Source organism: Caloenas nicobarica, chromosome Z, assembly GCF_036013445.1.
Source record: "Caloenas nicobarica isolate bCalNic1 chromosome Z, bCalNic1.hap1, whole genome shotgun sequence".
Taxonomy (NCBI): Eukaryota; Metazoa; Chordata; class Aves; order Columbiformes; family Columbidae; genus Caloenas; species Caloenas nicobarica.
In genome coordinates this window covers 102,162,558-102,177,538 of record NC_088284.1, presented here as the reverse complement: position 1 = coordinate 102,177,538, position 14,981 = coordinate 102,162,558, and the positions used below count along the sequence as shown (strand labels likewise).

The following is a 14,981-nucleotide window of genomic DNA, read 5'->3' as shown; positions in this document are numbered from 1 at the left end:
ATGCAGAGGTATAGCTCTTGGACTGTGAGCCAGAGTATTGAAATCCTGTTGCACGTGTACACTCACTTTAATCTTCAGAGAGAGGGGCTTGCCGTATTTGCTGTTCCCCTTTAAGCTAAGCAAATTGAGACTTTTCCTTCCAGGGTTCTCTTTTTTTTTTTTTTTTTTTTTTCCCCTCCTCTGTGTTTAATATGATAGCTCCAAGTGCTGTCTCTGAAAGGGATAAATGAAGGACACAAAAGGCAGGTCTGCACAGCACAGTGCAAGTTTAGCTCTGGAAATGCAGTATTGCCATTGCTAGCAACAGGCCACATGCTAGTATGGCCAGGAATAAATGGGAGACCTATAGACTCTCCCTGCAGGAGGAGAAATGTGAGCATGCTTGGAGAAAGTTACCCCGCAATACTCTCAAGAACAGGGTTATGTTATAAAGTAGTTTTTTGAACAGATGACAGTGGAAGGAGGGAATATGAAGGAGCTCATGGAGGAAAATGGAGAATAAAACTTGTGTATGTACAAGATATGTAGCCTGGGGAAAAAATAATTTAAATTCAGCATTGCAAACTTTTTATTTGCACTCATATTGTTGCATCTTGTACAAGTGATAAAATTATGTGCTTTCGTGCAAAGAAATCAGGTGTTTCTATGTCATAAATCAGTCGTGATAGCAAACAAGGTTTTGGAGGTACCCATCTTAGACCTGCTCTTTTCTGAGAATAAAGATGAGGCACTATCAGAGATCGAGAAGATGGGCCAAATTGATTAATTAAAAAGCAGTAAATCGTCAGCCCCACATGACTTATGTATAAAGAATTCTGAAGAAGCTTAGGAATGAATTAGCTGAACTGCTAACAAAGATATGCACTCATTAAAACCAAGATCTGTTCCAGAGGGTTGGCAAGTATGTGGGGTTTATCCTATATTTAGAGCAGTAAGCATTACATCTGCACATTGCAAATGGCCGAAACAGGAATATGAAAGGGAATAATAAAACACCTGGAAGATCGTGATGTGAAAGACTTTAATGAGAACAGCTTCAGTGAAGAAAAATCTTGTTTCACCACATCCCTTAGAACTCTGTGAATGTACCTGTAAAAAGAAATAGGAACGGCCATAATGGATCAGACCAGAAGTCCCTCCAGCCCAGCACCCTGTCTCTGACAACATCCGGTCACAGCCATGTGGGAGAGGAGAATAAAAAGGAGAAGATAACCCTTTTTCCCTGGACTTGATTGACAGCAACAAGGGCCTGGTCTGGATTTAAGGGAGTCACTGCAAACATGCTGACACCATCCCTTTCTTAGAAACCAGTCCTGAGCTTACTGGTGCTCAGAGAGAAAATTTTCCCCACTCACAAAAAGGAATTAAATGGTAAAATAAACAATGTTTTCATAAAAGACAGAAAAGAGAAGTCTGACAGCTAGATGCTCAGAGTAATGATAACTAATTCCTGAGATATAATTGTAACAATAGTCTTTTCATCTAGCAAGGCTACCAGGTTGTTTTCATCTACTTTTATTCACTTTGAGATTAGCAAGTGCCGCCTGGTAGCGATGCCAAACTGAGGCTACACTAACCTGATAGATGTGTTTCTGTTGGCTGCTCTTTGCTCCTCCAGCCATATATTTCCCTGCTAGCCACACGTAGTGCTTCTGCTAGCCACGACTCTGGGTGCTCTGCAACCTGGGGTGATCTCACACACCACTCCCATTAGCTCCCAGCCCTCTGCTGATGGGTTTTGTTGTTTCAGCCCTCGGAAGAGCAAGCACAGCACTGAGACCCCGGCACTCAGTTCATTGGAGAGCTTTAAGCAGCTTCTGGTACCCACGCATCTTGCAAAAGCCCTCAATTAAAATATCTTTTGGGGTGGGGGGTTGGTTTGGTTTTGATGGTTTGTGTTGTGGTTTTTTTTTTCCTCTCTCTTTTTGTTTAAGGTGTAACCTTTGTATTTTGATGCTAAATGCTCTTCCCTGTTTGACTCTCTTGGACAGTTAGTTGGCCTAGACTTCCTACATTTTCTCCACTTTGTGAAGTAACTCCCTTTGTAGCAGAAATGCCCTTAAAAAATATGATTGCAGTACATGCCGAAGAAAGGTGTTTCTGACTTGCCCACCAGTCTTTTCTGTTTGCCTCTCTTTGATTCCATCGGATGCCAAGGTACCCTTTCCCTTTGGGAATTCCTGGGAATGTTTCCTCACCTTTAGGTTTCAGCTACCAGACTCATGAGGCGAATGGCCCGACTTGATGTATTTTGACTTTTTAAAAGCTTGTGACAAAGTCTGTCACAAGACGCTGCTACAAAGGCTAAGTAGTTACATATGGTGACAGGGCAAGTATCATCATAGATCAAAAACCGACAAGGAAGCAAACAGGCAGAGGGCTAAGTGGTCAGTTTTCATCACAGTAAAAGGCTAGCAGCTGTGTTCCTTAAAGTTACCTACCAGGTCATATGCTAAATATATTTATTAATGATCTGGGGAAAAAGGTGAAGGATTAGGTGGTAACACTTACACATGATGTAATTACTTAAGTAATTTAAGCCTGTAGCACACTGTTAGAAACTTCCGAGTGATCTAAACAAGTTGCTTAGATGGATAAAGAAGGTTCAGTCCTGCTAAATGAGAAGTTAATATGTAGAGAAGGGAAAAAACCGAACATTGCTGTTGGCAGTTCCATAACAGAAGCCATTTGAGATGCTGTTATGGTAGAAAAAGTGAACAAGGTGCTAGAAGGCGTAAGAAATGGGACATTAAAAATGAATTGCTGAACTCAGTCTTCATGGAGACAGAAGATAGGATCGAGCATAATATTATGGGTAAGTTTGTGCAACTAACAAAGTCTGATCCATGATGACAATTTCCTGTTTTATTTTGTTTTTATCCTGCTCATACATCATCTACTATCAGAGATGCTCTGATCTTTATCAGGGATAATATATGCTGGGAAAGCTAAGGCTTCCAGAGGGTTTCAGATCTTACTAAGGGCAGCTCGGTATCAACAAAGCTACAATTGGTAAAAACCTATTCAATATCTATTCTCCTTTCTTTGGTAGTTAGTTAAAATTCACATCAAAATGACATAAATTAACAATCTCAACTTTCTATTTAGACTGTGAAATCATCAACATTTTAAACATGGATTTCAGAATTCAGATGTTACCAAAATACTTCCTCAAGTTGAGGCTCTTATGAGGCTTATGAATTATTCTTGCATAGAGGAGAAGTCACTTGAGACTAACCTAAATGAAGTTAACATAGATTTTAAAAATTATTCTTCCAGAAGAACAGGGAGTGGTGGGAATAGATGAACAGATGGGTAAGGGAGAAGAGGAGAGAGAAGAAAAGGCTAATTAGGTAATTGAGGCTAAGAGGCTATTAGAGCTGACTCAGTGGTCTACTGGTGGTGCAGTTCAGGGATTTGAATTTGGTATTGAGGTTGGTCTCTCGTTCCCAGGCCAACACGTGATCCAAACATTGCAAGGACTAAGTTCTATAGGCTGTGTGATCCTATAAGCATGTGTTTTCCAGTCAAGAAAATCTGGAGGAATTGTATGTCAGATTATAGTGGAAACATGAAAGAATAACAGAGTAAAATGCTGAATTTGGACAAAGACACTAAAATACTATACTAATGGGTGAGTTGTTTAGTGAAATTCTTTGGAATTACTCTGAACTGGCTGTTGGAGAAAAATCTGGTTGAAATAAACATATTTTGAAGAGATTCTGAACAGGAGCAAACTATTTCTCACCAAGCAGCCTTTCCCAAAATTTGTCCAGTACACTATTCTCTAAAGCATTTCTTTTTTTTTTTTTTTTTTTTTTTTTTCAGGTATAGTAGATAAGGGAAAAACGTAAAAGGTCATTTATTCTAAGTCATTCTGTTACCTAGTTTGTGTGCTGGTCTTGTCTCCTCCTTTCAGTCTCCGAACATATCTTCCTTTCAGATCCAGTCAGCGATACACTTTCTTCTGTGTTTTATATGCTTATTTTCTCCATGATGTCAGTATATTCAAACTGTCTCCTGAAGCTGTCAGTAGATTTGTTCTTTTATGGCCAGGGAGCCAGGTATAGGTCAAAGCTAGGACAAGCATTGCTATGTGGTTTTCAGATTTATATGCTGAGGTGGAGCATTTCTTGTTCTCACCTTTTTCTAGTACAACATTATTTATGCTGACTTAATTCTTTTAAATCTCTCCAGTTCTTTAACAGTATTTGTGGCTACTCTTTTTCAATCACTTCCAAAAAAACTTGTTTTTCTTTTCTACATGTTCCAAACTTTGGAATTGCAGTGGTGCGGCATTCTGAAATGCTGTTTCTTTTCTCTTTCTTTACCTTCCTTAGTGCTTCTTATTACAAATTCTCATTTGCCAATTTGATTATTTTTGAATATTAAAAATGAAAATTGACCTTTTTGGTGGTTGTGGGTTTTTTATTATTATTTTGTTGTTGTTGTTGTTTTTTTAGTAGCTGCCTGTCAGGACAGAAATTCTGGCTCCTGCATCCTTCTCTTGTATTCATAGCACACGTATGGCTAACTTTCCTGTTTTCTTGTTCTAGTATTTTTGTGGAAAGCCAGCTTTTTTCCTTCTCTTTATTCTTTCTTTTATAAGGACTGCATAGAGATATTGCTATCGAAACAATACATGGCTGGAACACTCATGGTCAGTAGGCAAATCATATTTCGACAGCAGGAAAAAGCAGCACCATTCATTATCCCTGCAGCTTAAAAGAGAGTTTCTGTAGAATAATTGCAGTATTGGAACTGCAGCTTCAGAGGAAAGTCACTGCAGTATAAGCTTCTAGTGACTGGACAGGATAAGCAAAAGAGGGAGGAGGGAATATAGCTTTGGTTATAATGGTAGCTAGGAGGGACAAAATAAGGTAAATGGGATGCTTGTCCACTGGAGATGCCACTTGTTCCTTTCTGTTGGCAAAAGATTTTGAGTTTTGCTACCAGCTGGCAAGCACCCCTGAGAGATATTGAAGTATTGTGTCAAAAGACAGTTCTGTGATAAATCTAGACTGCTGTGAACATGTTTCGTTTAGGGGAGATAAGTGAATGGGTGCTGGACAACTCTGCAGGAAATGTCCTCCCACAAAACCTTATCGAGATTTGGAGAACCTAAAACGCTTCTCCATTTGGGTGATGCAATGTTGCCCAGTCTTAAGTGAAACTCCTTAAAAAGTCATTCAAAAAAGTATTTCTTGCTTATAATTTAGCAGCCTCCCCTTTTCATAATGTTTTGCTTATTCTGGTGAACCGAAGGATCATGTTTTTATATCTGCTAGCAGAATCCATGGACAGGCTTTTAGCACTGCTTTAGATCTTAAAGTCATGATCGGCTCGTAGCGATCCTTCCATACTGCTTCACTGTGCTTCCCACATGGTGCGTCCTTTCCTCAACATTTCTTGTTATTTTTTGGCATGACTTCTGCTGATTCCCTCTGACTTCAGGTGGAACAGTTTCATTATGTTTTTGTTATTGGTATTATCATAGGACCTAGAAGACTGGCCTGTGGCCAAGGACCACATTTCTGTGAGGTATTTTGCAAATAGAATAAAGGACGTTGCCAACTGCTATTTTTCATTTATTGTTTCTCCTTACCACTGAATTTTCCTTGTCAGAGCACTGCACTATGTTGAAAATACAGTTTTGTTTAAAACTTCCTTAGCAAGATTTCCCTGAACATGTCCAAGAACTTACGAAAGTGTTTAGCCTTGAGAAAAGGAGGCTGAGGGGAAACCTTATCGCTGTCTACAACTACCTGAAAGGAGGTTGTAGCATGGATGGTGTTGGTCTCAACTCCCGAGTAGTGACAGGACAAGAGGAAATGGCCTCAAGTTGCACCAGGGGATGTTTAGATTGGATATTAGGAAAAAATTCTTCACAGAAAGGGTTGTTGGCATTGGAACAGGCTGCCCAGGGCAGCAGTGGTGGCGTCGCCATCCCTGGAGGGGTTTAAAAGGCATTTAGACGAGGTTCTTAGGGACATGGTTTAGAGCTAGAGTTAGGTTATGGTTGGACTCAATGATCCTGAGGGTCTATTCAAACCAAAATGATTCTATGAAATGTGTTGAATTATTCACATAACATTTGCTCATACGAATATGTTTCTAAGTTTTGGATTTTAAGTTCTGAAACAATAATAATGTACTTTCAGGATATTTTTGCTATCTTAGTATATGCTGATGAGACTGATTTGTCTGATGTGCAGGTCTCATTAAAAAAAACTATGGCAGGTTAGACTAGCACTGATGCAAGTACCCAGTACTGATGAGGTTTTACCATGTTTATTACAAACGTAAGTTTTACAAAAAAAGAATAGCAAAAAACCTCAGTGTTTTCCTCTTGAATTGTTAAAGAATGCAGAGATTTTATAATACAAGCAGTCTTTGTACATTTCACTTTTGTTTGAATTCCCTAGCAATCATTATGGAGGTTAGTTAATTATTTCAATTGACATTCATGCTTGAAAGCTCTGTGTTTAATGTCTAGATTTCCTGATTTGTATGAAAGCCATTGAATCGCATAATATTTTGATTTTTATACTTAAGAAGAAGAAACCAGGTATTGGTAGAGCTGCAAAACCTTGAGGTGCATTATAAGCTGTTAAAAATGATAAAAATATTTAGAGAGTATTCTAATACATATTAGGAAGAATAAAAGCAGGATTTATTTTGCAGTGTCTGAAACAGAGTTAGCTGTGCCAAAATTCATTCAGTTATCTGTAAAAAATATTTAACAGTATCTGACATATTCACTGTCACTCCATGCTCTGTGAATCAAATATAAAATTATGTGCAAGAAAAAAACCCTACAAACTTATTTTGTCACAAGTAAGCTAGGAGTTTTGAAGATGGGCAGCTCCACTTGTCAACAAGAATAAGCAAGAAGAAAAATAATGGCTTAGACTAACAGAGAAACAAGTCAGTGAGGCCTTCAATTTGAAAGGGCTGCCTCCCAGAAGAGGGGTCTGCAGTGCATGATTAACTTTCTTATATTTTCTTCAGAGTTTGTTGGATTTCTTGCAGTTAATAAATAGGGACATCCAGCTTTAGGAATAAAATTTGAACACTTACAAGGAGTAGCTAGATCCAGTATTTTGGGTAGAATCAATAAATACCCGAAGGTTATTTTCAAAAGTTGAATTGGAATCAGGTTTTATACTTCGAATGTCTTTGAAGTTTAGGCTTAAGTTCCTCTGAGATTGTAACTCAGGCCCACCCCTTTGAATTATATACACAAGCTTGGAAATTTGAAAAATTGTTAAGATATACCCTTAGATCTATAAATTGATGGCAATTGAAAACGATCACCACAGTGTGTCACCACAGCCAACACTACATTGCAATTAGATTCACTTGAGCCTTTCTCTTCAAACCAGGTCACTTGATTTTTCTTTTGGCCATTGATCTCTTACAGCACCTGCAGCTTTTTGTTTTTCCTCCAAATATCATCATTTTACTTTGAAGCCTACTGACTGCGATATGTCTAACCTAATCCTGTAAAGTCGAGGAACTGGATAATTACTTCATGAGTGCCACATTAAGAGTGTTCCAAAGACTGTTTTAGGCTGCTCATTAAGGTCATTGGGAATTTGGCTGGGTAAGAGCTCCCTGCTTTGGCCATGCAACAGGGGGGGAATGCACTCCAAAGATTGTTATTTTCTAATTATTTGTGTTCTGGTACCACAAAAGGATTTGATTAGCACCCTTATGGGTTTAAAACTTAAAAAACAGATGCCACACAGCAGCACCCCCATCACCCCCCGGTTTGTTCCCCAAAGTCTTGATTAACACTCAATTTTCAAAGGGAAATAAGATAGCAGAGAAAAAAAAGCAGAACAGATAATAAAGTTTGCCTTTAAGATCGAAATTATGGCCAAGCTAGAGTTGAAATTAAAATAGTTCAAAATAGAAGTATAGTTAGGATAAAATTTTGCAAGGTCAGTTATGTGTAATATCCCTCACTGCCCATTGTAGCAGCAAAGAGTAAAATCCTGGGGCCTCTGAAGGTGTCAGGTTTTTGAGACTGAATGAGGACTCAATTTTTTTTTTTTTTTTAATAAACTTACAAATTGGATCTTATTGTATGCTGCCAAAGCAGATTAAATGCCCTGGCTCCAGACTACAACATAGCAAACATATAGGAACAGACAAGCACATATTCTTTCACACTTGGAGCCACAAATCTGCTGGGTTGGTGGTCCTACCTTGTCAGATAGGAGAAGACACTCAAACCCACTGGCTTTGACTAGCACTGGACTATGAGAGTCAAAGTAGAGAGAAAGTCTTTATTTCTGTGATTCCTATTCCTTTGACAGAAAGAATTTTGCATCCGTCTTTAAGACCTAGGCAGTCTGAATTTTTTTCAAGATGATTTAAAACATGAAACTTCATTTCTGTAAATACATTTCTAAAAACAGAGTGGAAATTAGTTGCTTCCATGTTGTACTATCTGGCTGTACTTAGAATCGGGCTGGTTCTCCTTTAAATAACTCTTCAGAAGCGCCGGAATCCAGGCAGTTGTGTATCAATTAGCAGGGTGCATTTCTTGGTGAGAGCTGCCTGGAAATGCAAAATGACAAATCTGAGCATTAAGCTTTCCACCATCATTTTGCTTTCCTACCTCTAACTACAAATCAGCTTCATTGTGACTTACGGTGTAAGAAGTTGGTGCATTTCTGCAGATCCATGATAAGATATTTTTCTCTAGTAAGAAATGCAGTTAAACTCTGCATTCTGAATCTGTCCCTGCCAGGCCCTAGATGCATTAGTATTCCACTGGCAGCTGCCTGTAGGTAGGAATATTGTTTTTGTCCATAACCAGAGGGAACAATCAGACTAAGCCGTTCCTCGGCTATAAACCAGCCAAAGTAATTGGGTTTAATTTTAATTTTTGTAATAGCTTTAAATTAATAGGAGCAGCTGCTGCCACAGTGTGTGGGTGTCCTTTTCCAGAAGGCATAGAACAAAAAAGGGAAAGAGTAAACAATAGTGCGTCTAGGACACAAAGGTTAATTCAAGAACTGAGCAATGTCTTTTAGTTATCAAAAACTCAGTTGGTGATATCTAGCACAGTGTCCCCTTTCTTTTTTCTTTTCCTTTTTTCCTTTTTTCTTTTTTCTTCTTTTTTTTTTTTCTTTAATTCCCTGATAAGATCTCAATCTGATTAGGCTCCTGTGTGTAAAGATGTGTTGTTGGTGCCTAAACACTAACCCTCTTTCTCTATATGACTCACAAATAGATTAGCACTGACAAAGTGCTAGGAGAGATAAAAATAGATTAGCAGTGACAGGAGTACTATTATAATTATTTTTGGAAGATATGGTTTGAATTAAGAGTTTGGGCACTTTCTGCCCTGAGAGGGTGAATTTAAACCTAGGAACTGAGGATGGTTTGTGCTGTTGTGTCAGACACCAGATAGTGAAATGTCAATACCAGATGTCCTAGACATCAAGATTAGCCATAATAGCCAAATGCAGCCATAAAGTGATGTGTCAAAGTGGATAATAAAACAGATGCTTAGCTTCTATAATGAAGGGGAAAGGGAATGAAATATCAAAAGTGCCTTTAATACATTAACAAAGTTGTCTTCAACTTGCTTAAAAGTAGAAAGTTATCGAACCAAGGAGAACTATGTGTCATTTAAGTATTAACTCTCAGGAGATGAATTTCAATTAGCATTAGCCTTTCTAAAATCCTGAATTTCCTCCTATTGGTCTCATTTTACATGAAATTTTTATAGCATAAAGTGAGGCTTGTACTTTATTATTTCTCCCCTGCTAATTTGGAAACAAATAAAGTTCAACAACTCAGCAACATACTGTTTAAACTTGCATTACGGTTTGAGGACTGGGAGCTAGAATACATTTACCCACTGCCATATCATCTGCTTGATTTGAGATCAAATGAGGGATGTCCTATAGCACTCCAGAGTAAGGGCGAATGACAGAAATATGTTAAGATACTGGAGAAACCTATTAGGTTAGAGTTCTGCATGCAGACGGCTGGTGATATTTTTCCCCTACTGATACTTTTAAAAAAATTAAAAGAGTTGTTTTTCTGTCCTTCACGTTTGTGGCTTACAAATCTTTCTCAGATCTTAGTGCTAAGCAAGCACCTTATTTAACGAAAAATACTGGAGTAAATTCTTGAAGCCCTGAAAGTTCAAGAACCAGGGCAATAAAAGGGGTAAATAAATTCTTATTTCAAGTCTAATTAACTGCATCGCTGGGTCTTTATTGTACTTTTTCAAGAACACCTCAATTCTTTTCTGTTTCTCTTTGTAGCTCCTGAGTCTTGCTGATCAGACTCTTTAACTGCTGCTAATTGGCAAACATGTACTTCTGCATAATGAGAAGGTTTTGTCCTCTATTTCATATTAGCAATGAAAGGCCAAAACTGATGCTTTGCAGTAGACCAGCTTCTCAGAACTATTACAAAGAGGCACATTACTACTGCTATGTCTGTAAATCTGATTATGTTTCTCCTCACGATGATCCTAGTTTAGCTGAGATCTGCTCCAATCATTAGATCAGACCTGTTTTTAATGTGTAATTGAATCAGTTAGAGTCTGCAGGACCATAGTGTTTTGTTGCCAAACATGACTGGTAAGTTAGTTTACATCAAATTACAAGTGCATGGCATGACTAGAGAATCGCCTGTCTAAATAAAGCTAGAAAATCCATCTACAAAAGGAAGAAAGTGTACAAACAGAAATATTGAACATCTCTGGTCCATAGAACAAGTGTTTGACCCATCTCTGAAATGTTACTCATTTCTGTTTAGAAATAACAGCATAATTGAAGTTGGGTGAAAGATGTCAGGCAGGCATTTGTTATTCCTTAAACAGATACCAGCTTGATAACAATGACATAAATGTCTCTATTATAATTATTTGCTATCGTGTATATTCATTTTTATCTTGTCGGTTCCCTAAGCCACAAATCTTGAGGAGGGCAGCAATCCAATTTGGAGCAGAACCAAATACCCTTTTCTCCTTTGCTTACCAATTTAGGACCAGGTTATTTTCCATACTTGAAGTTTTTTGTTTGGGTTTTGGTTTTTTTGGTCACCTTAAGAATTTATCTTTTCCTTCATTCATTGGCTATATATATATTAAGGATCCTGACTATTAAGGATAATAAAAAAATATAAAGATGTTCTAAATTTCAATAACAGTTCTGTCAATGTTGCCTTATACTGACATTACTTCATTAATTATCCCTCACCTCTGTGCTGGTGAATTAGGCCTGTGTGAAGGTTGTAGCCTCACTCCAGGCAGAGGTTTGGCTCAAGGTAGCGGTATGAGATTGCACCAGCTCGATAGTGAAGTACAGGAGATTTTAACTGCCTGTGCATCCTTTTCACTTCATGGGAGTGGGTTTCTCTGGTTGTGAGATGCTCTCCCCTGCTATGGTGAGGAAATTTGAATCTTGCATAGCCTTTTTGTTCAGATTTCTTTTGCCAGTGTATATATATGTCAATGTGGATATATGTTGTTTTGTGTTTTAGGCAAAGAATACCCTCTAAAAATGTGTATTACTATCGCTGCCCAGACCACAGGAAGAACTATGTCATGTCCTTTGCTTTTTGCTTTGACCGAGAGGATGACTCTTATCAATTTGCTTACTGCTACCCCTACACTTATACTCGCCTTCAGCACTATCTTGACAACCTACAGAGGAGGAACATGGACTACTTTCGCAGAGAACTGCTGGGACTCAGCGTGGTGAGTAATAGGCATGCTTGCCAACTAGCAGGCTTCATTATCAATTTCTACCCTTAAATGCTTATAGACTAATTTATCATCCCTGCTAAAGTACACGCACATATATTTGTTTCCCTGTGGTCAATGACACACGAGGTAGCTGCGTACCTGCATGGTGAAACAAACGCTAATTTAATTTCACATAAATATTTCCTTTGCAATATGGAAAGCAGTGATAAATTCCCATGTAGGATCAGTTCACCTCTAAAGACATTAAAAGATGAAATTGAAACAGCTTTATTGAAGAAATGTGATTTTTTTTAGAGCATTCTGTCCATTTGTCTTTCTGGAAAAGCTTTTCCATTCAAAAGAAAATATGTGTTTTTGGAACCAGAGTATAGCTTTCCTTGGTAATATCATGCAAAACATACACAAATGACCTTTTTTATTTACTCTTAAAACGTCTGTTTTGGTGATTTGAAATTAAAAGGGGTTTAGTGCTCTCAGTATAGATCCTAGTGGCCACATGAAAATGAAATACGATAGTTCTTCTGGTGCAGAAAGGAGGGTTAATGGTAAGGCTGAACTTTTGCTCACTTTGCTATAACCTTTCTCTGAAATGTTCCTGTTCTGATGATTTGGAATGCATGACTCAGCCACTCCCATATCAACTCAGAAATCATTAGACAAAAAAATAATGGCTGATTTTTTTTTTTTTTCTCTCTTTTCTCCTTTTGCGTTCTCAGACTTTTTAGTGCACTTGTTCCACATTCTTAATATTTTCTCTGAGATTTGATTTGGTCTAAACTTGTAGTGTGTGTGTCAGAAAAAGAAAGCTGTGATTCCTATGGAGGCTGACGATCCCAGCAGCTGGGGCTTTAAAAAGAACCTCAGCATATATTGTGAAAATCAGAATGAAATAACATGTATAGCCTGCACTAGAACAAATAAAAGGCTTCCGGCATTAGAGCAGGCCGTTGAGATACCTATGGTGGCAGGCAACTTGGATGAAAAACTAACTTATGGATAAGAGGAAAAATAGGATTAACGAAAGAAAGCTTTTTAACCCTTTTGTCAGTTAAGTGCAGTTCGTGTTCTAAAGATAACTATTATATGTTCCTGAACTGGAATTAATTATTAATCATTTCAATTAGGGGGACAAACAATTATGAGAGAAAGGGACGTTAAAAAAAATAGAAAAGTAAAATCTTCAGAGGGTGGAAGGAATACTATCATTTTAATGTGCGTAGGATTTTAATTATTAATCTTAGAGGGCAGAGCTATCATTAATTCTGTAATGAAACTGAATTTGTTTCCTTTCACTCTGAAAATAGTGTATAAACATTCACATTTGCATATTAATCAAAACCCTGATCTGACTGATTAAAACACTGAGATAGAAGGCTTTGTCTTTTATCTGCATTTTGACAGAGCTGTACTCTTAAATCTTGTTAACATTGTGTTACCAGTAGTTGCTAAATATTATTTTTCATATTTCAGCAAGCTAAATGAACAGATGCCATTCAAAATGTGCAGGAAATATGCTGTGTATAAGTCCTGATTTTATATCTATATGTACACAGACAGTATGTTTTGCAGAAATTGATATGGTAACATTTTGCAGCTCACCATGCTGATCTGTATAAAAAGCTCCTGAATCAGGCTCATGCTGCAATCTTTGTAAGTAACATTACAATCTCGGAGCATTTCTGGCTTTTCTCCACACACAACTGTCCTAGAACAGCTTGGTAATTTAATGCCTTTGCTGAGCTTGAATAGACAATTTCCATAAGTTCTCTGCAAGCTAAATATTTTAACATAGAGCTTTGTTGCTATCATACATCTTTAAATGGTGAAAACCAGGATCCTTCAGTCTTCACTGCACAGCGCTGCATCAAAGCAGGAGCTGGCTGTGCTTTAGAGAATTGCGTGCCATATAGGATAGATTTAGAGCTACGAAAGCGAGCTCCGTCCCTGCTCTGGCCCCTTATGTAAGCTAAGAGGAATCAGATTGGCATAAAGAGGCCTTAAAAGCTCTATTCCTGGCGAAGGGACGATACCCCTGGTAGCACATGGTGCAAGGTAACTTAAAGATGCTGTCTGAGGACAAACTCTGAAGTCCTCGTGCTGGGCAAGGGGCTGATGCTGAGCAGTGTGGTAGGGGAAGGCTGCAGCACATCTGTCCAGCTGCCATGGAGTCACCCTCTGCTTCATCCCAGGGGAATTTTATGTCTCCCTGGGATTGTGAGGATGGAGAATGGTATGAAACAACTTCGTTTCTCCTGGATTATGAAGTTTTGAAATGTGCCTCTTGGAGACAACAGAATCTCACCACAGATCTTCAGAATTTTTTTTGTATTATTATTTTTCTTTGTAGTGGAACAGTAAAATGCAAGTCACAAGAAACCATGCTTATATGATTACTCCTGAAGGCTTTCAGAGTGCACATTTTGCTTCATGTAATGTTTTCAAGGCAATCTAATTTCTGATCTAATTTCGTATTTTCTCTAAAGAAAGTACTGTGCCTCCATTAACTCCTTAAATACTTTCACTAATTCTGTGAAAATTGAAAGTGTGGGATATGTAATTGTCATTAGGATGCAGAATGGCAAAGTAGTTCAGAGCCAAATGGCAAACATTCCCATTGCCAGTGTGAATGGATAACTTCGCTGTTCTATTTCTGACCTTTTAATGTTTATATCCTTTACTTCAGAGAGCTATCTCACATTCTAGATGTGCCAAATGGCCTTGAAAATAGTCTCTCCTGCAAGATAGCTATGATGGTCACCCAGGTATCATTTAAATTGCCATTTTCTTTCTGCCTTAGGTAACTTCAGACTTTCTACAGTTTGTGTCTACAAATCACAAGTTCTAAATATGTGAGCATTTTAAAAAATTGTTAAATTAGGTGTTTTGTATATTATTGTTATGCCTCTCATCTTAGCATATATTATGCAATATTTGCAGCATAACATACTGAAAAATAATTTTTATATTTCTGTGAAAATATAACCACAGGCTCACTTTACATTTACAGTACCTATTTTATGATACTTATACAGCCTTATGTGTAGTAACAGTTATGTGTAGCAGTGTAACTAATATTTCAGAGTTGGCAAAAGTTGTGAGTGTGTCATCACTTGAAACTAGTAGTCTAAATTAGCTGTGAATACTTGAAGTGTGTGGACAATTGATGAGAGCTGTACCTCTAATAGTAATCCACTATCACACATAATAAATTAACGAGTTTTGGTAAGCCTGGCTCAGC

The 14,981-nt window shown here is 37.9% G+C and overlaps 1 protein-coding gene across 1 annotated transcript in view; it reads left to right on the top strand.

Moving 5' to 3' along the window:
- Positions 1 to 14,981, top strand: part of AGBL4 (AGBL carboxypeptidase 4) — a 922,470-nt gene that overhangs the window by 351,663 nt on the left and 555,826 nt on the right. Inside the window, exon 5 of the mRNA XM_065655883.1 lies at positions 11,518 to 11,734. Coding sequence (XP_065511955.1) covers positions 11,518 to 11,734 — 217 coding nt within the window. The remainder of the gene's footprint in view (positions 1 to 11,517; positions 11,735 to 14,981) is intronic.